Here is a 25282-nt window from a genome sequence, read left to right on the forward strand (position 1 = left end):
GAATCGGGGTTTTTCCTTGATGGGGAAGAAAAATGTGATAACATTCGAATGTAGTCACATGAATTCCCGGGCAATGCTAGATCATCCATCGCAAGTCATCCACCTTTGGCCATGCCAAGGGTCCGATATCAATGTCAGTGCAAATGCAGGAGGTTGATGACGTAAATTAATCGGAGAGCCTGACCACTCACCATTCACGGAGCGACGGCTTGAGACATCTCCAACGAGGACTCTTTACATCGACCGATGCATCTTGCCTACAGAGGCCTTTGAATTCCAGGCTTGTATTATCAACCACCCTAGGCCCTATCACGGACTTTCGAAGACGGGTCAGCAGGTCAATTACAGGACCAGTTCAAATGCCATTATTTTTTTAGTGATTGTGAGTTGAAATATTTCTTTACGGTATAGTTCAAATATTCTTGACATTGAGGAAACCATCATATTCCCAGTTAGATGAATCTCTCATTTTATATTTATTTTGAAAACTCGAATCAATGGACCTGTTAACTTTATCAGGATCAAATTTATCAAAACATAACAAGCCAGATAACGCGAGGGCGAGGAAAATAGTAAAGAAGAGACCTTTTTCATTATTTAAAAATATTTTATATACACCTTGTTCTCTTTAGAAGTGATTTTTTTGTTTTTGTTTTCAGTTTCTTTTTTTTCGTTCGTTTCTCACACTCGAGTACACAGAAATCAGTGACACATACAATTTAATTGCTTTCAAATTGTGCAGTTTTCATTGTCCCCGTAACACAGTGCGTTTTCCACCACAATATTTCACTTGTCAACGTTTAATCTCATGTAAAAATTGCAGTTTATGGTTTTTTAGGTATACCGCTTTCCTAATGCATTGTACACTTTCAATAAATAAGTTCTTTTGGACAATTTTGTCTTAGCGGCATTAATTTCAATAGATTCGCGCATTTCCGTGCTCAGGCAATAACATTTCAATGAAACATTGTACAGTAAAAACTACATATTCATTTCTCAATTTTTTCTCCACAAATTTTTGTTCTATCCATTAACCACAACAAACAGAATTATTACGCTGTTTCTCACCGCACATTTCCACTAGACTCAAGGATTTGATGAATTTCATTGTTTCTGCATTAATTGAGGTTTTGTTTGAGAAACGCAATAACATTTGCACTAAATTCCAACTACAAATTGCACCCATTGCTCTTCTTTCACCTTCCAATAATTGGCATTCGATATAATTTTGCATTTCTCATGGTCAGTTTTTCGATCCAAATGAAAGCTTATCAATGAGGCTAATCAATGTTCAATATTCAGCATAAATAAAATTAACTAGATAACTATAAAACATGAGATCATGATGAATAAGGTGAAAAATTGTGGAGTTGCCAATTTCCATTAAAAATTGAGGTACAACAACTCTTAACAAACAAGAGTTGATTTATGCTCTCGAACATTGATCACACGACAAAGTACGTCCTAGGGCCGTCATAACACCGAGACAGCTAAAAATGTTGTTCTCGTTATATTTTTCATTTCCAATAATGAATTTATTTGCATCAACAATTATCCAACATAGTACGGCAGTATAGAATACCTCGGATGCAACAGCAATTGTCGTCTTTTGAAAAAATATATTGATTCATCAATTGTGTTTCCCTTCATTGCTTCGCAGAATTGATTGTAATTTTGCATGTTTTCCTGCAGTTACTTTACAAAAAAATACAATAATGAAAATTTAATCAAATTGATCCACAGCAATGACATATCCGCTACTCAGAGGTCAAATAGATATTGACTCTTGCATTGCTCAACCTAAAAATTTTCCCTTTCTCCCATCATCGACTTCAATAATCAAATCAAATAATCCTATTACTCATAATTATTCATTTACAATCGATAAAATAAGATGACAATAAATCATGCAGTAACCAATGATGAATGAGCAATTAATCAATATCCTGAAAGTCAATAGCCAAAGAACGTCCAATCTTCCTGTTCTGAAACTGGAATGTGTCAACACAAAACAAATATCAATTAACTAAATCCACCCAATAATAAAAAAAAGAAATTCTGCAAAACATTAATATCAAATTGAGGGCTTTGAAAAAATAAATAATGATTGAAAATTCCCCTGTCGTCCTCGACTTTCAGACGTTGAGTACAAAAAAAATGGCATCATGGGATATACAATATAAGTATCTCTATGTATATATGTACACAATATTAGCAATCTTAGTGATAAGCAGATAATGTATATGTTACAGTCTTTTCTTTGGTAACGAACCAAACGCCGATATGACAGTGGGTTTTTGTCCAGATGCTGATGACGTGAGTGTAGTTAAGGTCGGTTGTGACAACAACATTGTAGGTTTGACGGTTGTTGTTGTACCAGTGGCAACTTGATCCCACTTGCTTTTTCTCTTCTTGGCATCGTCTTCCGCGGTCGTTGTCGAACTATTGGGTCGTTTTGCTGTACCGGAGACTATTTCAATTTTCGTCTTCTCCTTTCTCGCCTTTTCGAGCTTGTCCATCTCCGTTTTCTGTACTTTGGCCAATTCCTCGTAGTAGGAGTCCTTACCCCACTTGAATGGATCAAATCTCTCAGGTGAATAGTTAGTACCTAATTCATTGATACTACAAAATTGTATAAGTTTTTCATAAATCGATGGATTTCTAAAATCCTTTCGGAGTTGTATTAATTTATTCATATCCAAACCACCGCTCTCCATTTTCCTAAAAAGTACAGTTATTTTATCCTGCAATTCAATTGGACACTGACCAGTTGGTTCCGGTGGTATTGTGATACCATCAATGTCACCATCATTATCACCAACCGCATCTGAAACTAATTCTCCCAGTATCGAGGGTGACGGCTCTAGTTTAATCGAGGTAAGGCCATTTTCCATGTGATGTACATTGACCACCTCGCTATTAACTGTCGCTGTACCCTCGTCATCGGAGACAAGACTGTCATCAAAATATGAAACTAAACGTTGGACCTTGGACGTTACATCGGTAACTAGGATGGGTGGATTTGACAACATTGATACTGTCTTGCTCCCAATACTGGTGTCAACGTTGGGGCTATTTGATGCTGATCTACCAGATTTGGGACTGCTGATACCCTGGGGCTGACCGACTTGGGAATTATGAGGACCAGCCCCGATGGGTGCCTTTGCATTCTCCTGCTGTTCTTCATCCACACCATCCTCACCCTCGGAGTCGGTGTAGGTGGCCGTTAGAGATGCCAGAGCAACACTTTGTACAGACATTGTTAGTTGGCTTTGAGTGTCCTTTGAGCTACCAATCAATATTTTGTGTTGGAACTCACCGGTGTACCGTTGTATCTTGATGATTTTTTTGGACTCTCAATTACGAACGAAACTAGTGGAAAGAATTGACTTGAGGAAGTAAAAAAAATTCATAAAAATCAAGGGGTCAGTGTTTTTTTTTGACATTAATTCTTTCCAGTTTGTGCTCGAATCGTAATTGAAGATGCCCCTCACTGGAATGTTTATCTATTGATCTGGAAGAAGGGGGTCCAAGTGTTAATGACAGCTTTTAGGTTAGGGGTGGAGGCGACCATAACACGTTGTCATTGCGGCAATTAACTTCTTACCTCTTATTCCAAGCACGTTAAATTGGTGCTGAGGCTTAATCCATAAGGTTCTTGAACATCACAGCTACTGGGCTAATCCATAGATTGTCTGGCACTAAATCGTCCGGATCGTTTGTTTTTACTCACTAGCACGGAATAACAATGATTTTTAGTCCACACTGTTTCGCTGGATTACGAAATCAAAACGTTACAGGAAAATGTCTAGGTATTTCATGTATTATTCACGAGTACTGAGGTTTCGGTTGGATATTAATGGTATGTTGGTTACTTGATGAAGCACTGAATTTATCCAGTGATGTTAATTTGTTACTTGACTCGTGGAAATAATTTTAGAAAATTAAAAACACACTAAGCGTACGATACTGATCAACGTTTCCGGACGCCATTTTGTGCTCCATAAAAATGTGACGAATTGGAGAAGTTCTGGCGCTGGTGAATCCTTAGCTTCTGTATGCAACGAACGAGCTAGTGTCATCATTCAAATTTTTCCGATTATCCATTACAAATTGAACAATTCAATATTATATGAAAAATATTATTATTTAAAAAATTCAACAAGCTTCCAGTAAATTTGGTTTTACACATTCTGTGAATTGAAAGAAAGTACTAATCAATGTCAATAAATGAAAAAAATCGTCAATTTTTAAACCAATTATTAATTTATTATAATCCTTCCTCCTTCCATTTCCTTTTCTACGCACTTCGCGTCATACAATTTAACAAAACTACGCACTAAATTCAATATTAAAATATATTTCCATATTTACAGAGGTATTGTCGTTGTACAAAAATTAAATTATTTGAAATATCCTACAGTATTTTACAATCGTCTTTTCTGCACCGAACCAAAAGCAACAATAACTTTACATTTTTTATCATTCGCAGCTGTACTTGATACTACAGTTGTCTTCGTCGAAGCGGTGGCCGTAGTCACTTGATCCCACTTTCCAACTTTCCTTCTACTCTCCTCAACAGCCGTAATAGCCACAGAAATGGGCCTTTTAACAGTGACAGGAGTCACCTCCGCCTTAGACTTTACTTTCTTCGCTAGTTTCTCCATGGCCGCATCTTGGACCTTTCCGAGCTCCTCGTAGTACGATTCCTGTTCCCACTTGAATGGATCAAAGTATTCCGGCGGATAATTTGTACCTAACTCATTAATCCTACAAAATGAAATAAGTTTTGAGTAAATTGACGGATTTTTAAAGTCTTTTCTCTGTTCGATGATGCGAGACAAGTCTAATCCCCCAGTCTCCATTTTTCTATGAAGTGTAGTGATTTTTTCCTGCAAATCTGCTGGGCACTCGCCCGGTGGCTCAGGCGGTATGAGATCATCTAGGTATATATCCTCCTGAAGCGATGCCGATGGTTTATCGGCAATTTCATCTGGAATTACACTCACTTCCTCTTGACGAACAACTGAATCGTCAACACCATACGAAACTAATTGGTGTAATTTTATCGGTGTAACATTTACATTTAAATTATTTGTCTGTGGAAATGTTGGGGAGTTTGTTGCGGACTTTGCAAATATGGGACTGACAATACCCTGGGGCTGACCAACCTGTTTATTATGGGGGGCAGCCGCCTGGGATGGTGCTGTATTAGCCTCATCATCGACATCAACATCATCCTCACCCTCCGAGTCGGAATAGGCGACTGCTAGAGATGCTAGAGCTATACTTTGTACAGACATTGATAGTTAGCTTTGAGATTCACCGTTTGCTACTGAACAATATGTTGGGATCGAACTCACCAGACTAACTTTTGATTTTTTATTTGATTACTTAATTAATGCGTGTTATTTATTTCGTGTAAGAGCTGTAGCCGTGCCTCTTGTGTTGACCAAAATTAGGAACTCCCTCTGCAACAAAAAAATTATACATACAGATGTACAAGGTGAAAAGAGGTTAGAAACTCGTTCAGATTTTACTAGTTTTGTACGTCACAAACACAATAACTCACCCTTTGATTCCGCTCCCAGGGTCACTTGTACGAGGTCGTTGATTTTTTTTAATGCGAATCAATAACGAAATTGTTATAAACAAATGAAACGGGGGAACTAAACGTTATGTTGTTTTCGAAGACACTCATTCGCAAATCGTACGAGCAATGTTCTTATTATTTTCCGGTGTCTTGGTAATTATTCTAACGGAAAAGTCGGTTTTTAATTATTGCGGAAAATATTTTAAAAAACAAGCTGAATAAACGTTCGAGAACGTTGAAGACACTGAAATTGAACTACACTGGGAGTGACTAACCATAGACTTTGATTAGTACGTAGACTGCGAGTTGGAGAGGTTAGGAGTGCCCACAAAAAGGAAAAGGTACCACCTTTTGTCGCTGCTGCTTGTCTTTGTCCAATAATTTATACACGAGGGTAAGAACTGTTCGTGGCGGTGCTGAACTACAGATTCAAATCACACGTACAAAAATCACTGTATATGTCCTAAGCCTTTAGGGTTATAGCGTCGCGGAGATGTTTGCACCTACGAAGTCGTAGCTGAAGTGCCTGACCGGTCTAATTGCTAAGTTCTCAGTACCTGCGAGAAATATTGGTCAGGTATCAACTATTGCTGGAGTGGAGGGGATTTAACTAATTAACTACGGGGCGGGGACGATCAGGGGTAGTAAAAGCAGTAGTGACTCGCCCATCAATGAGGATGGCTTAATTACATGTAATAAAATCCCGACATTTTGGCGCCTGGCGTCCACCAGTAAGTACTCAGGTAAATGGATTACACTAAGCGCGTTAGACACAAAAGGTGAACTTTGGTAATCTTCATAGGAAAGAACAGACAATTACCAAGCTTGGAAATTAAGGCAGGAAAGGAAAGGGAAAGCCCAGTGCTCCAAAAAAATATTTGAATATTTGTACATTTTATGATACTGGGGATTCCCCCAAAGGGCGTGGCCAAAACCCTCCTTTAAATAAATTTAAATTTACAAATTTAATTCTTATGAATCACCAGACGCCATCTCAAAAATGGCGGGCGTCTGGCCCTCTACTGAGAACTCGCTCAAGTCTGAGGCTTAAGGCTGCTCACCATTGAGCGACTTACGACTCACATCCGGGACGCATCCCATTGTTTCCTTCCACCCCATTCCTCCATTTCACGAAGTATCGTCGCCGGCACAGTACAACTCTGCTGACGATTTTTCAGTTTCACTCCTAAAAGTAATCTAGAAACATCGACGATTGTTTCTCTCCTGAGTTCATCCATGAGGTAAAATATTATCCATCGATATTATTTTTACATGCTCCAGTCAATATTACTACGAATAATTAATCCATAATTGAAAAAAAAATGATAATTCCGAGGAGAGTATTTCGCGACGATGCGTAGATAATTAATTGGGCGACTGTTCTTTTTCTTGAATTTTCGGAATAAACAGCTCTTTTATTTATCATTTATTTATTATTTTTTGATTGATTTACTTTTGTTTCTGTAGCATGAGGGACGCCATGCCAGTCTAGCGCACCCCAGCACGGGTGTGCGTGGCATTTGACCAATTTGATGAATTGAAGACGCCAATAGCCGTAGCTCAACATGTACCTGTACAATTTAACCCTCCAGCGTGCCACAGGCATAACCCATGCGGTCCACGGTAACTTCTCCGGCAGTAAAATGCAGGAGATTCTGGTCTCCAGGGGCAAATCCCTGGAGCTCCTGAGACCTGACCCTACGACTGGAAAAGTTCACACAGTCCTCACAGTCGAGGTCTTTGGAATAATCAGATCGTTGATGGCGTTCAGGTTGACTGGAGGCACCAAAGACTATATTGTAGTTGGCTCTGACTCCGGGAGGATCGTTATCCTGGAGTACATCCCTGCTAAGAATATCTTTGAGAAAGTGCACCAGGAGACATTCGGAAAGAGTGGATGCAGGAGGATTGTACCTGGACAATATCTCGCCATTGATCCTAAGGGACGAGCTGTTATGATTGGTACATATTTTTCTTTAATTTTTAATTTCAATTATTCCAGTAGAATAGCGGTAAAACGGTTCAAGTCAGCTCTGACTATAATTTTTTAATGAATATCTTGAGAATTAACATAAATGGCTAAATACTTGCTATTAAGTCAAGAGATTCAAGTCGACTTAAACCTTTTTTCCGCGTCAGCACCATTCCCCTGGTACATGGGATGTTCAGAAAGTTTTTCTCAAGACTTCGATACAACTTTTCTTGAAACTACTTCAGTCATTAAAAGTTGGAGTTGAAGGACCTTTGAACGAAGTGCCAGGCTAGGAATGAAAATTCTAATTGAGGTTTTGCGTGACACTGCGAGAAGTGAGAAAATTGAAAATATAATTTTTTTTTAATGTAATGAAGCTGCGATTTCTTAATTGATTCCACTATTTAGAAATAAAAATTATGCAATTGAGTCCATTTCACTATCCTCACTCATACTTGCCGCAACGAAATTTTATCCATAACCTCAATTAGTAAGAAAAATGACTTAATTATTTTATGATGATCTATTCTGTCCGTGTTTCACCTGAATTACATTGATTATACACATCAGATGCTGAAATCTTCCCTGAACAAGCCCAAAATTATCATTCAGTTCAGCAGTTAAACTAATCCATCGAAATTATTAAATTTCCTAGGTGCCATCGAGAAGCAGAAGCTCGTGTACATCCTTAACCGAGACCCAGAGGCTCGTCTAACCATCTCCTCACCCTTGGAAGCCCACAAAAGTAACACCCTAGTCTACCACACAGTTGGTGTGGACGTTGGATTCGAGAATCCAATGTTTGCCTGTCTAGAAATTGATTATGAGGAGGCAGACAGCGATCCCACTGGTGACGCTGCAGTCAAGACCCAACAGACATTGACTCTCTACGAGCTAGACCTTGGGCTGAACCACGTAGTCAGAAAATACAGTGAACCTCTGGAGGAACACGCTAACTTCTTGGTTTCAGTGCCTGGTGGCAATGATGGCCCCAGTGGTGTTCTCATTTGCTCCGAGAACTATCTGACCTATAAGAATCTTGGGGACCAGCACGACATTCGTTGTCCCATTCCAAGAAGACGGAACGATCTTGACGATCCAGAGAGGGGCATGATCTTCGTGTGTTCAGCCACTCACAAGACCAAGAGTATGTTCTTCTTCCTGGCTCAGACTGAACAAGGTGACATATTCAAGATCACTCTGGAGACTGACGAGGACATGGTCACTGAGATTAAACTCAAGTATTTCGATACTGTGCCAGTCGCCACCAGCATGTGCGTTCTGAAGACTGGATTTTTATTTGTGGCCTCAGAATTTGGCAATCATTATTTGTATCAGATAGCACATCTTGGAGATGACGATGACGAGCCAGAGTTCAGCTCTGCCATGCCTCTGGAGGAAGGTGACACGTTCTTTTTTGCTCCCAGACCGCTGAGAAATTTAGTTCTGGTGGATGAGATGGACAGTTTGTCTCCGATTCTAGCGTGTCAGGTAAAAAAAATATTTCATCTTTATTTTCATGGAAATGAGAGATAAACTAATGGATGTAGAGATAAATCAAAAGAGTTCTGTTGTCATTCGACGGAACTGTTTTTTTTTTTGAAAATGTTCTGGTGAAGAGGTTGCACCGACAAGTAGAGGCCCAATACTCTTAATTATTGTTCCTCTGTGAATTGGTGCAAGATAAAACAATTTTCGTCGCCTTTGATTTGTGTTCTCTCTTGCAAATCGAAGTGAACTCGAAAAATAACATGTCTCATCTTGCTCAATTTTATTTTTACACCCCTTTTGACCCATGGGAAATAGCAAAAGGAAATGGGAGATAAAAATGAATTTGCATATCTAGGTTGCAGATTTGGCAAACGAGGACACTCCACAGCTATATATTGCCTGTGGCAGAGGACCAAGATCAACGCTCCGAGTGTTGAGACACGGACTCGAAGTATCTGAAATGGCTGTGAGCGAACTTCCTGGTAATCCCAATGCTGTATGGACAGTGAAGAGGAGAGTTGATGGTTAGTTGTATTTTTTAAGACTCCACTTTTGTTTCATTCATTTTCTACTAGAATTCGTGTTTCTATGCGCCCCAATTCAAGATTAAATCGTGAGCCAAGAAACAAAGGACTGAATCCGCGCGTTGAAAGCTAAATACTACGAAATGCGAACTAAAAATTAACTATTCAGAGATAAAATTTAAGGAGTACTATGGACTCACAGAGGGTATAATGTTTTTATGACTTCCATTATTTGGGTGGCTATCCCTAGATTTTTAAGACCCGAAAACATCAAATGTCCAAATGAAAAGGTCGTTTAACTAGTACCTAAAATCTAAAAAAAAGGATAGTAACAAACCTGGTGGCTTGATACACTCTTATCAAACACCAGTTATCTCTTTCAGGCTGCCTGCGTGCTAAGGGTTGATGGCTCCAAGTCCAGACAGTCCAAGAGGTAAGAAACTCTCGAGGGACAGTCGACATGAAAAAAAATCTCTAAGACCCGAGAGAGAGAGAAAAGCAATTCTTTAAATCATGCTCATCAATCAACCGAGTGCGGATGAAACTTAAATACCAGGGCACTTAAGCCCGCAATGAACCACTCAAAATCCTTGTAATCTAGACAAATCGTGTGATTTCGGTTACAGAGGAGTATGATGCATACATCATAGTGTCTTTCGTCAATGCAACACTAGTGCTTAGCATTGGTGAGACTGTTGAGGAGGTGACGGACTCTGGATTTCTCGGCACAACGCCAACCCTCAGTTGTTCAGCACTCGGTGAAGATGCACTTGTACAGGTGAGTTAAACTTTAATGAATTTAATTAACTGTCGTTGCACTGCGGTATCTCCGGCACCTGGTATCATCCGCGTGTCGGTCGCTTTTATGTGCGAGATTAACTGGAGTTCACGCATCGTTGGAGCATTGTGGATATCATTGCAATACTCCTGGTAAAATGGCTCGTACACATCAATAATTCAGGATAATGAGATTTTCCATCCAGCAAATGGAGTGATATTATGGGATTATTATCTCTTACCCATTCAGAAAAATCCCTTTGTCAATACTACTGACAATTGTGAGAGGATTATAGCTATTTCGTTACGCAATCGTTCACGGTATAATGCGAGGAGTAATCGGCTGGATAAAAAAGATATTCGACAGCTTTTGGAAGTATTTTCTAAATTTTTTAAAATTTCTCTGGACAAGTATTTTTATTTTATATTGAGTAAGAAATAATGGCTTTTTAGTTGTACTATTCAATTATCACACAGAACATATTGAGTCATTTATTAAACAATTGTTAAAGCATTTTAAAAATTGATGAATAAAATATTCTTTGACAAACTGGCTTTTATAAGAGAAAATTCCAGCTTGGAAAAGCACGGTTTCGTTCATGTTTAAAACTTTCAAATTAAAATCAAATACTCATTTTATGCTTGCTATTCTTTTAGTTCAAACAAGACATGTTTGAGAAAGTTTTTTTTTACCTTTCAGTCTACATTACCAAAGGATATTTCATTTTCATATCTGCTGTACCGTTTTCGCGCAAAGGGTACTTCAATATGATATTAAGTAGAGATATTTGTCGAAAATGTATTAATTCCTCTTTGAAACCCCTTACTTGTTCATCAATAAACGAATAGATTGCCATATTTCTCAAATGATGAAAATTCTACATCTGAGTATTCGTAATTACTTTGGTTCCACCACAGAGACGTACCTAGTTTGACTTTCAAAAAGCCCCTATGTCTGTCGCAAACATTGACATTGATTTTTTTTGAGCTTGTCGTATGGTGATGCACCATATAGCGCTGATAGGATTGGATGTTCAACTATAGGAACGATCCTACCAGATCATTATCTCTTTTCCATTCAAAAGAATTCCTTTATGAATATTTCTGACAACTATGGGAGGAATATTATACTATTTGGTACTTTCGTTATGTACTCGTGTCGTTCCTATTGGGTATTTAGCCTTTGATTGTTCTGGATTTTCTGTTTTTATAATTCTCTGGGTTATGAATTTCCTTCGCCAAAAATCCCAATTTTTCCGTCAACGTTCATGTTTCTGCTATATTCCATATGAAAAAGTTTCCCTCCAACTTCAGACTAAATTCAGCCTCATGCTATCTGGAATAATGCCATTCACGGTATAAAAGGATTTCTCAATGTCGCACTGAAAAGCAAGCGTAACTAAATCGAAAAAAAACACTAGGCAACAATTCCTGTTCATGTCTCCAAAACTAACATGTATATTCAATTACCCTTTCAAGGTTTACCCTGACGGTATTCGTCACATTCGTGCCGACAAGCGTGTCAACGAGTGGAAAGCACCTGGCAAAAAGACGATTGTTAAATGCGCCGTGAATCAGCGACAAGTTGTAATCGCTCTGACAGGAGGAGAATTGGTCTACTTTGAAATGGATCCGGTAAGAAATTGTTCTCCATTGTATCTTTCGAATGAAACGTTTGTCAAAACAAAAATCTGAATAAGAAGAAAAAAAATACCGCATTTATTGTTCTCTCGGTGGCTTTCCCTCAGGGATGAATGGTCTACGAGACGTAAAGAATGCGAAGAGCCACTTTGGGCTCGATGAATTCAGTCAGCCACGAGAAAACCACTCGTGCTGTGATAATAGAGCTTACAATTACACCACTTTGATGCTCAAGAAGATGAGGTCATTACTCCCTCAAGTGAATAAGCCCCTTCTCTTTACATTACAGACGGGACAATTGAACGAGTATACGGAGCGCAAGAAGATGCCATCGGAGGTGATGTGCATGGCACTGGGGAATGTAGCAAGTGGTGAACAACGCTCGTGGTTTTTGGCGGTTGGTCTTCAGGACAACACGGTGAGAATAATCTCCCTCGATCCCTCGGACTGCCTAGCCCCAAGGAGTATGCAAGCACTTCCAGCAGCTGCTGAGAGCCTTTGCATCGTGGAAATGGGAGCGTCCAAGGACATGGGCAGCTCCGATGATGAATCCATCCAACAACAAACCAGTCTCTATCTTAATATCGGCCTTCAGAATGGTGTACTCTTGAGAACCATGCTCGATCCAATATCCGGTGACTTGGCTGACACGAGAACTAGATATCTCGGCTCAAGACCCGTTAAACTCTTTCGCATCCGTATGCAGGGTAATCAAGCGGTATTAGCTATGAGCAGCAGGTCATGGCTGAGTTATTATTATCAAAATCGTTTTCACTTGACTCCATTATCGTATGAGAGTCTTGAGTTTGCATCTGGCTTTAGTTCAGAGCAGTGTCCTGAGGGCATTGTTGCTATATCAACCAATACATTGAGAATTTTAGCACTAGAAAAGTTGGGGGCTGTGTTCAATCAAGTGAGCTTTCCACTTGAGTATACACCAAGAAAGTTTGCAATTCACAATGACTCTGCACATCTCATTGTCCTTGAGACTGAGCACAATGCTTATACTGAGGAGACCAAGCAGCAGAGACGTTTACAAATGGCTGAGGAGATGCAGGAAGCTGCTGGTACTGAGGAGGCAGCTGTTGCCAGAGAATTGGCTGAGGCATTTCTATCTGAAGAGCCCAATGAGGCAATTTTCGGTGCACCGAGAGCTGGCCCGGGACTCTGGGCTTCACTCATTAAAATTATGGCACCCACCACTGGGGACACATTCGAGGTGCATCGATTGGAGCAGAATTATGCAGCGCTGTGCTTAGCTATGGTTAAATTTGCCAATCAGGGAGATCAATTGTTCTTGATTGTTGGAGTTGCTAAGGAGTACCAGCTTAATCCGAGAATTAGTAATGGAGGATTTCTCTACACATACAAGTGAGTTTAATGAACTTTTGCTTTTTGTTTGAGCGCTTGGCTTCATAATAGTTTATAAGAGTTCTAGCGTTCAATGCCCGGCTTTTAATGAATACCTTTTTTTTGGGGCACAGTTTATTTTTAAAATTCCAATCAGGCTAGATGGAAAAGAGAAAGAGAGCGGTGAGGATTTGGAACAAAAATTTCTATAGATTGTTCAGCTTTGTTGTTGATAAATTTCGAATTCATTTCCAATAGTTGAATGTCTGGGCCAATTCTGATTAGTTTTGATTAACCAAAACTTCTATGATGACAATATCACACGAACTGTCGAAATTGATGATAAACCTGCAGTACTGAGTTCATTCCCCCTTTATTCGCACCGTTGAGTACAGTTTTTTTCAACAATTTCATTGAATGAAAAATCTATTGTTACAGAGTCAATCCTGAGGGCACAAGCATTGAACTGCTTCACAAAACCCCCGTGGACGAAGTTCCACTTGCAATATGCTCGTATCAGGGACGTGTGCTGGTGGGAGTTGGTAGAATGCTACGATTGTATGATATGGGAAAGAAGAAACTTTTACGTAAATGTGAAAATAAACACATACCAAATGCTGTAGTATCGATAAATGCCGTTGGACAGAGGATTTACGTCAGCGATGTACAGGAGTCCGTGTATGCAGTCAGGTACAAACGACAGGAGAATCAATTAATTGTATTTGCGGATGACACACATCCAAGATGGATAACTACCACTTGTGTATTGGATTACGATACAGTTGCAACAGCTGATAAATTTGGTAATATTGCTGTGGTCAGACTGGCCAGCGGTATAAATGATGATGTTGATGAGGATCCGACTGGTAACAAGGCACTATGGGATCGCGGTTTGCTCAATGGAGCCAGTCAAAAAGCCGATACTGTTGCTTGTTTTCACATCGGTGAGACTGTTATGTCATTGCAAAAAGCTACACTCATACCTGGGGGCTCAGAGAGTCTCGTATATACGACACTCAGTGGCACTGTTGGTGTACTAGTGCCATTCACTAGCCACGAGGATCACGATTTCTTTCAGCATCTCGAGATGCACATGAGATCTGAACATCCACCTTTATGTGGAAGGGATCATCTCTCTTTCCGTTCGTACTACTATCCAGTAAAGAATGTCATCGACGGTGATCTTTGCGAGCAATTCAATTCCATTGAGCCATCAAAGCAGAAGAGTATCGCTGGTGATCTTGAGAGAACGTCATCCGAAGTATCCAAGAAACTCGAAGATGTTAGAACACGATACGCATTCTAAGGGAGTGACACAAAATCCCTTTTATTATCAATTCATTTTTGGTTTTACTCATTCCTTTAGTTCGTGGATACATTATTTGAACGACAAGACTGAAGTTTTTATTTGCTATTTTATGGCTTCAGCTGACGCAAATTCAGTTGACGATGATACATTCTCTGCTTCTCATACCTTCTCTTTCATCCCATTCATTTTTTTCTGACCCACGGTGCATTGTAAATATTTGAACGAATGTGTTATCATCGGTGTTTGTATTCCCCCCTGGATTTCGAACCATTGTAGCGTGCTGCAACAGTATGCAGATGAAAAATTTGTATAAAATTAAAAACCTTCGCGTGTGCTGGAAGAAAAATATTTATTATGAATAGTATTGTAATGATTTAAGAATAAAGGAACCGTAACTACACATGAAAAACACATTTCTTGGCTTTTCTACACACCCTGCCGATTCTTCCATTTCTTTTTATTCTCATTTTTTTTTCGTCAACTCACCCTCGACCTGATTTCGTTGCGCAAACAAAACGCGCGGCTGTTGGAATGGTTTTCTTCAGCCCAAGCACAAGGGACACAAGTCGAAAAAAAAATACAAAACGAGGATAAGGTCGGAAAGGGAACTAAAAGAAGGGGGAGAACAGATTGAATCGTAGAAATCTTTTCCCATGGAGCATGAAGTGAGTCAGGCCTTTTGAGTGCTTGAAACGTCTGTGGAAGAGGGCAAAAGCTCGAGCACGACTGTGAAATTCCATCAAGTATCAGTACTTGGGGGGGAGGGGTTCAAATGGTTTTCAGATATATACAACGTGTTTTCGCATTATATACGCGATTGGTAAAAGCCCGAGAGCCCAAGAGAGAACGAGGAGAAGGACACACACGCCGGCGATCGATTCTATCGCGCCCAGAGGCAAGCTCGAGACACTCGGCCTAGCGCTCGACCACGAGGAACTCTGGCGCAACCATCTGCGTCTTCGTTGTATGGCAGCTACGGCAAAAAGATGCCTAAAAAAGGAACCCTGTAAAATAGAAGAAAAGCGAGAAAAATCAAGCGCGACAGCAATAAAAATTGACAGTACGTGGTGAGAATGCGGGGTAGTGAGTCGAGAGCAATGTTCCATTTCTACTGGACAGTGTCTGCAGTAGAAATGGACGAATGGTGGGACAAAGAAAAACCGGGAGAGATATCGAAATTGGCTGCACGCAGTAAACAAGTGTATATACACTGGAATTCCGCGCATGGGAACGGGTGCAAATACGCGCACACTGAGGGCGAGGGGGAGAATAGGTGGTGAATGTGGTGGGGGTTGAGGGTTGGAGAGACCAAGGATACATGGTGTGCTGTTCGAAAGGTGGTAGGAACGAATTTGTTCGAATCTGCATGATAGAGGGAGAGGGAGGTTTACTTGATGAGAATGTTGGCAAAGAAGGGGATAGATGGAAATTCGAAAGGAAGGGGGTGTACTTCTCTCATTCAGCCGGCGGTCAAGTTGGCTGAGGTCGTTCAGTGGTTCGGCGCAAAGGGAGTGCGAGAAAGAAGCGCCAAGAGGGATAGAGGCGGTTCGGGTTATCAGAGGGGTGGGAGAGTAGTGGGAATGGGATGGCTGAGGAAGAGGCATAAGGGAGGAAAACGCCAGAGAGTCAGCCGGGTAGTGACGAACTAGAGGTGGCTGGTGGTGGCTGCGTTAGTCTCTCACCCTTCTCACGATTTTAACGTATTTTTTTTCACCCTTCGTTTGGCTGTAGGTGTAGGTTTTTTTTTTTTAAACATTTTTCCTTTGCACTGCGTTTCCAGGGGGTGACAGACACAGTTGTACGGATGCTGCGCCCAGTGTGCACGAGCCGTGATAATTACTCGAGATACAGAAATAATGGGGATGATGATGATGACGATGGTAATGTTGAGAGTGAGACAAATGTGGTTGTGCATAAGTGACAGCGCCAGTGTCACCGTTTATAATCATATTACTACGGTGTGATGAGAATAACGCCCACCTCCAATCATGGTAAATCAAATGTGTTTAAATATCATACCCTTTTTATCATCCTTTTAACATTTCCAGCTGATCCCGAGAGGGTGGGAGGGGGTGAATGCGTTATTTCAGTGATGCCTTGTGAATCATTAGTCTCTTGGGGACCTGGTTCAATATTAAATGCACATATGTATGTGGGCTTTTGTCATCACAGATTTTGCTTACTATTGGCATTTCCATATTCTTTGGAGCAAAGTGCCGAGTGTCGAATCACGTCGCGTGTTAATTATTTATTCACGGGGATTTGCACCGTCGCGTGGCTTTACCCTTCGTTGCACGTGTATCGGTATTGGTGTATGTTTTGCTCCTTCGTGCACTTCACACGTGCATATGTACCAATCAATTCAATTACGAGTACCCCGCGTCCAATTCAATTTACTATTCGTCGATATGACGATAATCGAACGTTTTTTTTTAGTCTAAAGAATTGCACCGTTTTTTCGTGTCTGTGCAAAAATCAGAATGATTGTGTGACACAATTATTAATTATAACCAATGATCACTGGGTGTGATAATGCGACAGGATTAGCAACTGTTGACCTTCGAATAAATTCCTCTCCCTCCGTCATTTGCTAGAATGAGGATGAAAAAACTAGTCAAGGGCCGCTGTAATAACTCATGCATTTAATTTTGACAGGGGATGAAGAGGGACGATAGTCCGAGGCCAGAGTGGAGGCGTAGAAAACGCAGAAGGAGACGTCTCAATGATTTATTATTCGATCATTCTATATGGATAACAATCCTTGGAATTTGCTTACCAACTGTAATGAGCCACTGTGATCTGGCTGAATTAACGTGTCGCGATGGTAGATGCGTACCACAAGATGCATACTGCAATGGCTACGATGATTGCGGTGATGGGAGCGATGAGCCGGCACTCTGTACCCCATGTAATCGTACTTACCATGGCCGTGAGGGACGAACATACGAGTTAGAATTGCCACGTCCAACCGAGGGACGTTTACCATTTTTATGCCACTTGACATTCACCGCTGGTGGACAAAGTAGTGGTGAACTCGTACAACTCTTCTGGGATGCCTTCAGCATCGGTAGACTCGAAACAACAAACGGTGACGATGATGATGAGCCTGTGTACGCAAGTTGCCCGGAGGGTTCCCTCCAACTTTCCGATCTCGGTCGTCCTTTCACCGGTGGCTCATGGTGTGGTGCTAGTGAAGGACGTGCCACATACTACAGTGAGACAAGTACAGTAACAGCATCAATAAGACTCTTTCATGCGCCCTCATCAGTACCTTTTGAATTTCGCTTGAGGTATCGTTTTTTATCCCGTAATGAGGCTGTTGCAAGACTTGGACCACCTGGTTTAACAATTGAACGTGGCTCACCAGTACCCAGTACATACTGTTCACGTAATTTCTATGAATGCCATAAAAAACAGTGCCGCGTGCAGAGTCCAAATTATCCGGGTGAGTATCCGAGAAATGCCAGTTGCATCATTACAGTGAGGCAAAAATTTGTACCTACTTGCAAGCACGCGATGATATCGGTTAAGGCTGGCAGTGGTATAGGTAATATTGCCACTGGTGCACCAATACTAACTGGCCATGTCGGCTCATCCTCATTAGTCAATGGAACAGCTAATTCATCACTGCTAGTGGATAATAATGGGCACACCAATGGACAAAATCATACTAATAAATTGAGTGTCTGGCACGATTGTCCACCGGAAAAAGATCGTTTGGTTTTTCGAGATGGGCCACGATTGGAGGATTCCATACTATTGGTTTACTGTGGTGGACCCCTTCCCAGGATAACCGCACGTGGACCGGCCATGTTGATCGAATTTCGCTCATCACCCCTGCCAATTCCATTGGGCTCATCGCCGTTAAGACTGGAATTGGAGATACCAGTTGTTTACGTTGATTCAGATGGTTTGGATTATGCAAGGGGTGATCAGGGATGTAATTTTTATGTCAACGATACGAGTAAAAGAAGTGGTATACTTCGTGCACCACAGCACACATTACCACTGGGCTCGGTGTGCACTTGGAATCTCAGGGGTTCAGTAGGTGACCGTGTATGGCTCTATTTTTCATCCTACTCCCAGAAGGATTTAACGGGTGGTAGTATAGACAATGCATCTACATTACGGGAGAGTGAAATTGGTACGCCCCAGTGCTCCGTAAAAATGACACTGTGGGATGGTCCAGCAAATACTGGTACATTCATCACAACGCTGTGCGATGATACACCGAGATTGTGTGCACACGCTGCCTTGAGAAATTTGACAAGATCCACAAGACCCTGTACACCAGTGGAGAGTTATTTAACAGTGTCCCCTACGCTCACGATACGAGCTGAAATGCTACTGGGTACATCACTGCGAAATGTTAATTTTCAAGCGAGATATGAATTCATTTCAACCCTTCAAGGTGGTGAACAGTGGGGCGATGGTGTTTGCAATAGAATTTGGAGGAGAGTGAAGAGTGGTGAGATTACATCGCCCAGGGATGTTCGTTTATTTGGTCGTGGTGGGGTGAAAAATTTATCCTGTGCCTATAGAATTGAGGCCGGGCCTGGTGAACGTGTACGTTTAACAATTCACAATGTGTCAGTTGGTGATTCAACGAGCTGCATCAGCGAGCCTGATCCTCACTCTGGTCGACCCAGATGTCTCACCGAAACCAATTCTCGAGAAGGAAAATTGACCCTCTTCGAGGTGCCGTGGAGGGATGCTAAACTACAACGTGCATGCCTCTGTGATAATACATCACATCTACCTTTGACACATATATCTTCGGGCAAAGCACTTGAGATTACTTTTGTCGTTAATCAGCAAGCACCGCACGAGGACTTTGAGACACTATTCTTTTATGCGAGTTTTGAACTCATCCGTGTGCCTGAGTGCCCGAGGAAACAACGGCTGAGGGGTGAAGGTGAGAGTTTTCGTTGTTCAGTGTTTACCATCTTTGGGGTTTCTAAAAGATTGGGGAATTAGAGGAGAAACGTTTTCATTGTCTCTTACACGGACAAGAAAGTTGGAGAGAAATTGCCACGCAAGTTCACTAATCGTGAATTTTCAGTACCTTTTCACTTTGATGTACTTCCTCAAGGACTCGCACTCAGTGAATTTTTTTCGCACTACTCATGACGCGATGCATCCCATGAAAAACATTATCCCAAGCAATATTGAAAATTGATTTTTTTCGATTTTTTTTGTGAAAATCATTCTCTCAAAAATAACTGTATGAATTCTATTGACCATGAGCAACTGAAAGCCATCGGAATCTCATAAATTCCTACCTCCACCGGCAAATTTTCAGTGTCATTTTTGCTGTATTTCAGTTGAATGACGATCCGCAATCCAGCTCAATATATAAAACGATACGCTACTCGATACAAGGTGCTTATCAATAAGCCACTTTGGCAATGAACCAACGTACAATGCTCCCGCTGCCTATATATTCATTCGTACTCCCCGTAATCCGGGTTTCCTCCTCCCGAAGTACTTATAAATATGTATACAAATAATGCTTACTTAGAGTCTAGAGTGAATAGACGGCAGACGTTAGTTAAGAGAAATTCGATGGGAGCTAGTGCTAGAAGTGTGCCTTGAGTTTCTACGCCTGGTGGCATAATCAACTAACAAGTATAATTATGTAAATTTCATGGTTGGTAAAATTTATTCGTCACAGGTGGGGAATTGAGATTCGTGGTGCCTCCACTGTCTCGTCCAGATATTTATTGCGAGGGTATGCCGTGGCTTGTGGAAGCTAGAGACAATCGTTCACTTTTCGTGCTCACTTGGGGTTGGTTTTTACCCCTTGAGCCACCACCAACACCATCACCACCTGTGTCAACTACATCGTCATCATTTACGCAACATCAACAGCCATCAGACACCTCGGAGACAACACCAAAGTGTCCAACAGCAAATAGAATTCTCCTTTACTCTGGTTGGCCCGCAAAATTACTCAAGGTTGTTTGTCCAGCAGAGCCGGGTGCACGTGATTACACGGTGCACGTATTCTCTGAGGAGTGGCTGCTGACAGCTGGTAATTCTGATGAGAGATGGCTGTCACCGGCACGTCCGGCAGCACTTCTCATCGATTTTGTTGCCAGAGAGCCGGGACAAGCGGCAGCATCGTGGCTTGAGATATCAAAGACACGTTCAGCCCTTCGTAGACAGTTACGTCTTCCAGGACGTGTCAGTGAGAATGAAACTATTGGTACGGGTGATTGCCTGCATACGTGTCCTGAGATTGGAGCTTGTATTGCCCCGAGTCTCTGGTGTGATGGAAGAATTCACTGCCCCTCGGGATATGACGAGGCGAATTGTGGCAGTGGTGCAAGATTACTCGGTCTTCTACCCCCTGGCATGTGGCTCGTCGTAGCCGCTGGTGCCGGTATCCTCACCGCCTTCGCATGCCTTCTGAGTATCCTCATGTGCAAGTACGTATGAGAGCACTTATTTTTTTCCCCGAGGGCTTTATATGTACCGTATTGCATCTACATCGTCTGACTTTCCCTCAATCGTGTCATATTATTCTCCAGAAGACGTACGTGAAATAAGTACATGAAGAAAAATGACTCCGGAGCTCGACGAAAAGCTTTTTTGCGCCCAATTATGAAGTCTACTGAATATTACAATATACTATTTTGATTGAAGCGAGACATATTTCTGCAGTCGCCCTTTTTTCGTTGGCTAGAATGTGCGCATTAATATGCGAGGGACTTGGGCTTGATTCTCAATTTGGTCACTGAATTTTCTGATACTCGCAATTTTACGATTTCCCGGGCGTGAAGACATCTCGCATAAAATGGTTGAACATGTTGAGCAGGTGTCTCGTAAAAGAAACGGCTGTACCTGGGCAAGGTTTTTTCCGCAATTGAGGGTTTCCCTTGTTCTTCGGTGAATGCAGTACAAGAGGGCGAGGGTGGGATGGAAACAAGTCGTAAAAATTTGAAAGGGTAGAGTAATAAAGAAGAAATGTTTCAGAAACAAAGATGAATAAAATCATATATTCCGATGGGAGTGGAAAAAAAGCGTTGAAGGGTTAACTGACACCTTTCCCATGAGCATCTAGCGCTATTTATGGTGAATTGTTTCCTTCTTTTTTGCAATTTCTCTATATTTTGGAATACATTGATTGAGTCAAGTAACAAGCATCACCATAGTTAATGTAGCTTTCACGAGACAGGATTAAGGGCTACTGTTTCAAAACATTACATACATATGAAGAGAAGAAGCCAGTTTTCCAGAGACTTTACAGAGTGAAAAGCATGTTACCCCATAAAATTTGCACTACCCCCGAGTAGGTTGGGAGAGAGTATTCCCTTGAATTATTTAGACAGACTTCTTATAACTCAGCTGCCTCCCTATCTTTGCACAGTTGCGGAAGTGACGGAGTGTTTACACTTTCTGTTTGTTTTTCCATTCCGTAAAGTAATCAAATTGAAACTGGAAAACCATTTTCCATTATTGAAACAGACAAAAATTCTATTAACAACCACCATTCACTTTATCCCTTGGTAGACCTTAATGGAACATTTGAATAATGAAATGTTTACCTTTGATAAATTTTTAGATCAAAAGCGCGCGCTAAAAGGCTCTACAATGACGAGAGTCTCAGGAGATCAGGAGCTACACCGCGAAGAGCACCAACCGAGGAATCATTACTTGGCTCATCCTGACAAACGCCTCCCGGCTTCGTGGAGTACATTCACGTTGACCGGGAGACCACTGTTTAGCTTCCCACTTCACACATAACACACGTTCATTCTCGTGCTACTGCTGCTGGTTTCACCGTCCACTAATTTAAACTCCATCGTACTTTGTCGTAATTAATTCAAGGCAAATGAGGAAAGCGAAGGAGAAATGGAAGAGGGGGGGAACAACATTGGCATTCTTTAACGAGTGCCATTGACATACGTACACGAATTCTTAATGAAAGTTGCTGATTTTTTTTTTCATCCCCGAGAATTTTTTGCCTCCATTCATTGCCTCTTTTTTCGTTCTACGAACTTCGGACTAACACGAAGTGTCGATTCACTCTGCCTTGACCATTGAATTTTATTTTCTGCGGCTTCTCCCTCCCCCCCCCCGTCCTCCTCCTCTTCCTCCCCCTCTCTCTAACGTCATCGGGTTCGCTGTAATCGAATGAAGAGAGAAAAACAATTTCATTTCTCGTTTTTCGTTGAAAAAAATTCTTTTTCGCCAATGAAAAAAGCTTTAAAACAAACTGTTGTGGTACAAATGCCTCAACGTTACCCCTCAGGGGACGGCGTTTTACTGCTACGAGTAAAAAAAAAAAGAAGATGGAATAAAAGGGTGGTGCGACGGAGTTACACGTTAAAATAATTGTTCCTCTTTGATGACAGAGAGGGACGGGAAAGGGTTGAGATAGATAGGGAGGGAGTGGATGAGGAGACAGAGTAAAAACCAATTGGCAGGTGAAATTTACCCCTTGACTTCATACACACATACTAGGATATCGTAAAGTTAAACGAGAGCGAATGGAGACAAAGTCATAGAGCCACTGAGTCGTTATTCCATAACGTTGGAAAGTATAATGTAGATTTGTCATAGATGACATTTATGAAGTTATTATATAGTTCTTCTTTCTATCGTGCGATGATTATGGTACAACGTCGTCAAAACATAAGTAGATGATTAATCATGAGGGATTAACAATGCGTAACGTCGTAATGCCGACGTTGAGGGAATATTTAAAAATTTAGAAAAATTATGGAAGTGAAGCTTTTTGCAACTGTTAACTGGATTTGAGTGGGTAGATTATAATAAGTGATGGCAATATGTGATTGGGTCCAAAGCAGAGGTGAATAAACTTTGGAAATTTGTAATTAATTGAGTATTACTGCACACATATTCACCTTTGCCACAGGGAAATCCATCAACAACTTTGTGAAACTGGGGGAAATTTAATCGGTAATTCCATCAAATTACTTTCATCCTTTAATTACATCTATTGTTTGATACTGTATCTTACTCTGCACAACTTCAATCTCTATTCATCTCTGCATTCAACTCATTCACGGGAAATTGTAGACCACACGATTGTCAAGGAATTTTGGAGAAGAGTTCCTCTGTAAAACACTCTAGCCTCGCTACATGTACACTCATTAACACGTAATTTAGGAACAGAAGATGATAAATTCACAGTATAATCCTATAGAAATTTACTTAATACTCTGTAATCATGGAAGATGTTTAATGTGAAAGAAAAACCACGTTGTTGAAGTAATTAATGTGAGTTATAACCACCCGAGAATGTTTAATCGACCTTCGCCAACTATTCCCAACTTCATCGCTCATCAACAATGAAAATATAATGTCATTAATACACGGTTGGTAAATATGTATAAATGCATATTGTACGTGTGTGCCTACGCGTTACCATATGTACATAGATTTGGCTGTGATAAAAAAAATGAATAAAAAAATCTCTGAGCTACGAATGCAACTTTTAACGTGCGTCAGAAGCTAGAGAATCCATCATCGCTCTTCTCCTCACATTTCTCGTCGACCGAAAATTCATTAATTAGTGAATTAATAGATGATATTTTAGGGACTTACGAATACGATTGAGATTGGAAGAGGAAATATGCTGAGCAAGAGATCATTAGCAACGTAGGGCTCAATGCACTGTAAAAAAAATTACTGGAGATATCACAAAAGTAATTCCTTGAGCCAAATATATCAGCCCTGGTGCCAGTCTCTGCAAGTGTTTGTAATTTTAACATTAACATTTGGCGATGCAGCGAATTTTTTTTCACCGCACGACTGTTTATGTCAGGTAATAAAATGATGGAAAAGGCATTGAAAAAAGACATGAAAAATGTAGTAAAAATTACTCAACGGTTTACGATGAAAATTTACCGCGGATTTCATTAACAGCTCACAATTTTTTTTCACTCGTTTGTGAATACTTGCGATGTGAAAGGAAAAATAAATTCTTTATTTTACGGTCTTCCCTTGATTACAAATAAAAAATTCAGCCGTTAAACTTTACTTCGCAAATTACCTACATTGTGCAGTTATTTTTCGTTGATTTTTCATTCGTGTGAAAGCTTCACACTAGTGAATGAAGAATGAGAGTTTTGCATTGAATGAATACAAAATTCATGCAGAAGAGAACCTGCAGTCATTTCCAAGATAATCTCATTCCCTTCCTTCAGACTTTTCTCGCTCGTTCAACATTTCAAAAATACCATCGCATTAAAAAATCAAAGAACTCACCATCAGTTTCGATTCAGCTCAAGAAATTATTTTTGTAACAATATGTGCTTTTTCCATTCAAGGCATCAGATCATCGAATAAAATTGCAGTGACTAAAACCCTCAAAAAAAAAAACCAACGGTTGCGTTATTGCGAAATAGTCGCTAGTACTAAACCGCATGGGAAGAATTTGACACTGATTCGGCTCTAGTCACTAATGAATTAACATTACAGAGCTCATCTTTTACCATTTAACAATAAAATTTCCCAGAGATTATTAATAAAATGAAAAGCAAAGTACGAGGAAGAGAGTCGTAGTATATTAATAAATTAATAATGCAGATATATATAAAGATCATATTTAGTGATTAAGGGGCGATTTCGCAGTGGATGCAAGCTATGTAACC

General features: G+C 40.6%; 4 protein-coding genes across 4 annotated transcripts; 2 read left to right on the forward strand and 2 right to left on the reverse strand.

Annotated features, from left to right (window-relative positions):
- Positions 1 to 586: 586 nt before the first annotated feature.
- On the reverse strand, positions 587 to 4015 carry LOC135164514 (SAP30-binding protein-like). Its single transcript, XM_064124936.1, has 2 exons — positions 3608 to 4015; positions 587 to 3514 (listed from the first exon to the last, which is right to left on the reverse strand). Exon 2 carries the CDS (start codon positions 3258 to 3260, stop codon positions 2247 to 2249), a length of 1014 nt encoding a protein of 337 aa, XP_063981006.1. The 5' UTR covers positions 3261 to 3514; positions 3608 to 4015; the 3' UTR covers positions 587 to 2246.
- A 232-nt stretch (positions 4016 to 4247) lies between these two features.
- LOC135164786 (SAP30-binding protein-like) lies at positions 4248 to 6831 on the reverse strand. The gene is made up of 9 exons (XM_064125456.1): positions 6677 to 6831; positions 6486 to 6532; positions 6259 to 6387; positions 6097 to 6150; positions 5869 to 5892; positions 5573 to 5596; positions 5441 to 5471; positions 5364 to 5393; positions 4248 to 5289 (listed from the first exon to the last, which is right to left on the reverse strand). The coding sequence occupies exons 1-9, from the start codon at positions 6829 to 6831 to the stop codon at positions 4428 to 4430; spliced, it is 1356 nt and encodes a 451-aa protein (XP_063981526.1). The 3' UTR covers positions 4248 to 4427.
- LOC135164512 (splicing factor 3B subunit 3) lies at positions 6674 to 15066 on the forward strand. The gene is made up of 8 exons (XM_064124934.1): positions 6674 to 6834; positions 7061 to 7555; positions 8221 to 9056; positions 9412 to 9580; positions 10207 to 10358; positions 11837 to 11992; positions 12288 to 13369; positions 13787 to 15066. Exons 2-8 carry the CDS (start codon positions 7159 to 7161, stop codon positions 14652 to 14654), a joined length of 3660 nt encoding a protein of 1219 aa, XP_063981004.1. The 5' UTR covers positions 6674 to 6834; positions 7061 to 7158; the 3' UTR covers positions 14655 to 15066.
- A 1211-nt stretch (positions 15067 to 16277) lies between these two features.
- Positions 16278 to 25029, forward strand: LOC135164513 (uncharacterized). Its single transcript, XM_064124935.1, has 4 exons — positions 16278 to 16648; positions 17313 to 19572; positions 20332 to 21088; positions 22225 to 25029. Exons 1-4 carry the CDS (start codon positions 16646 to 16648, stop codon positions 22328 to 22330), a joined length of 3126 nt encoding a protein of 1041 aa, XP_063981005.1. The 5' UTR covers positions 16278 to 16645; the 3' UTR covers positions 22331 to 25029.
- Positions 25030 to 25282: the final 253 nt, after the last annotated feature.

Source organism: Diachasmimorpha longicaudata, chromosome 7 (genome assembly GCF_034640455.1).
Source record: "Diachasmimorpha longicaudata isolate KC_UGA_2023 chromosome 7, iyDiaLong2, whole genome shotgun sequence".
NCBI lineage: Eukaryota > Metazoa > Arthropoda > Insecta > Hymenoptera > Braconidae > Diachasmimorpha > Diachasmimorpha longicaudata.

Coding starts and splice junctions, on each gene's coding strand:
- LOC135164514 (XM_064124936.1), bottom strand. CDS start 3,260: ATGTCTGTACAAAGTGTTGCTCTGGCATCTCTAACGGCCACCTACACC.
- LOC135164512 (XM_064124934.1), top strand. CDS start 7,159: ATGTACCTGTACAATTTAACCCTCCAGCGTGCCACAGGCATAACCCAT. Junction 7,556..8,220: donor GGGACGAGCTGTTATGATTG/GTACATATTTTT, acceptor TAAATTTCCTAG/GTGCCATCGAGAAGCAGAAG. Junction 9,057..9,411: donor CTCCGATTCTAGCGTGTCAG/GTAAAAAAAATA, acceptor TTGCATATCTAG/GTTGCAGATTTGGCAAACGA.
- LOC135164786 (XM_064125456.1), bottom strand. CDS start 6,831: ATGGATGAACTCAGGAGAGAAACAATCGTCGATGTTTCTAGATTACTT. Junction 6,533..6,676: donor CAATGGGATGCGTCCCGGAT/GTGAGTCGTAAG, acceptor ATTTATTTAAAG/GAGGGTTTTGGCCACGCCCT. Junction 5,597..5,868: donor CGTACTAATCAAAGTCTATG/GTTAGTCACTCC, acceptor ACCTCGTACAAG/TGACCCTGGGAGCGGAATCA.
- LOC135164513 (XM_064124935.1), top strand. Junction 19,573..20,331: donor ACAACGGCTGAGGGGTGAAG/GTGAGAGTTTTC, acceptor TATTCGTCACAG/GTGGGGAATTGAGATTCGTG. Junction 21,089..22,224: donor CTGAGTATCCTCATGTGCAA/GTACGTATGAGA, acceptor ATAAATTTTTAG/ATCAAAAGCGCGCGCTAAAA.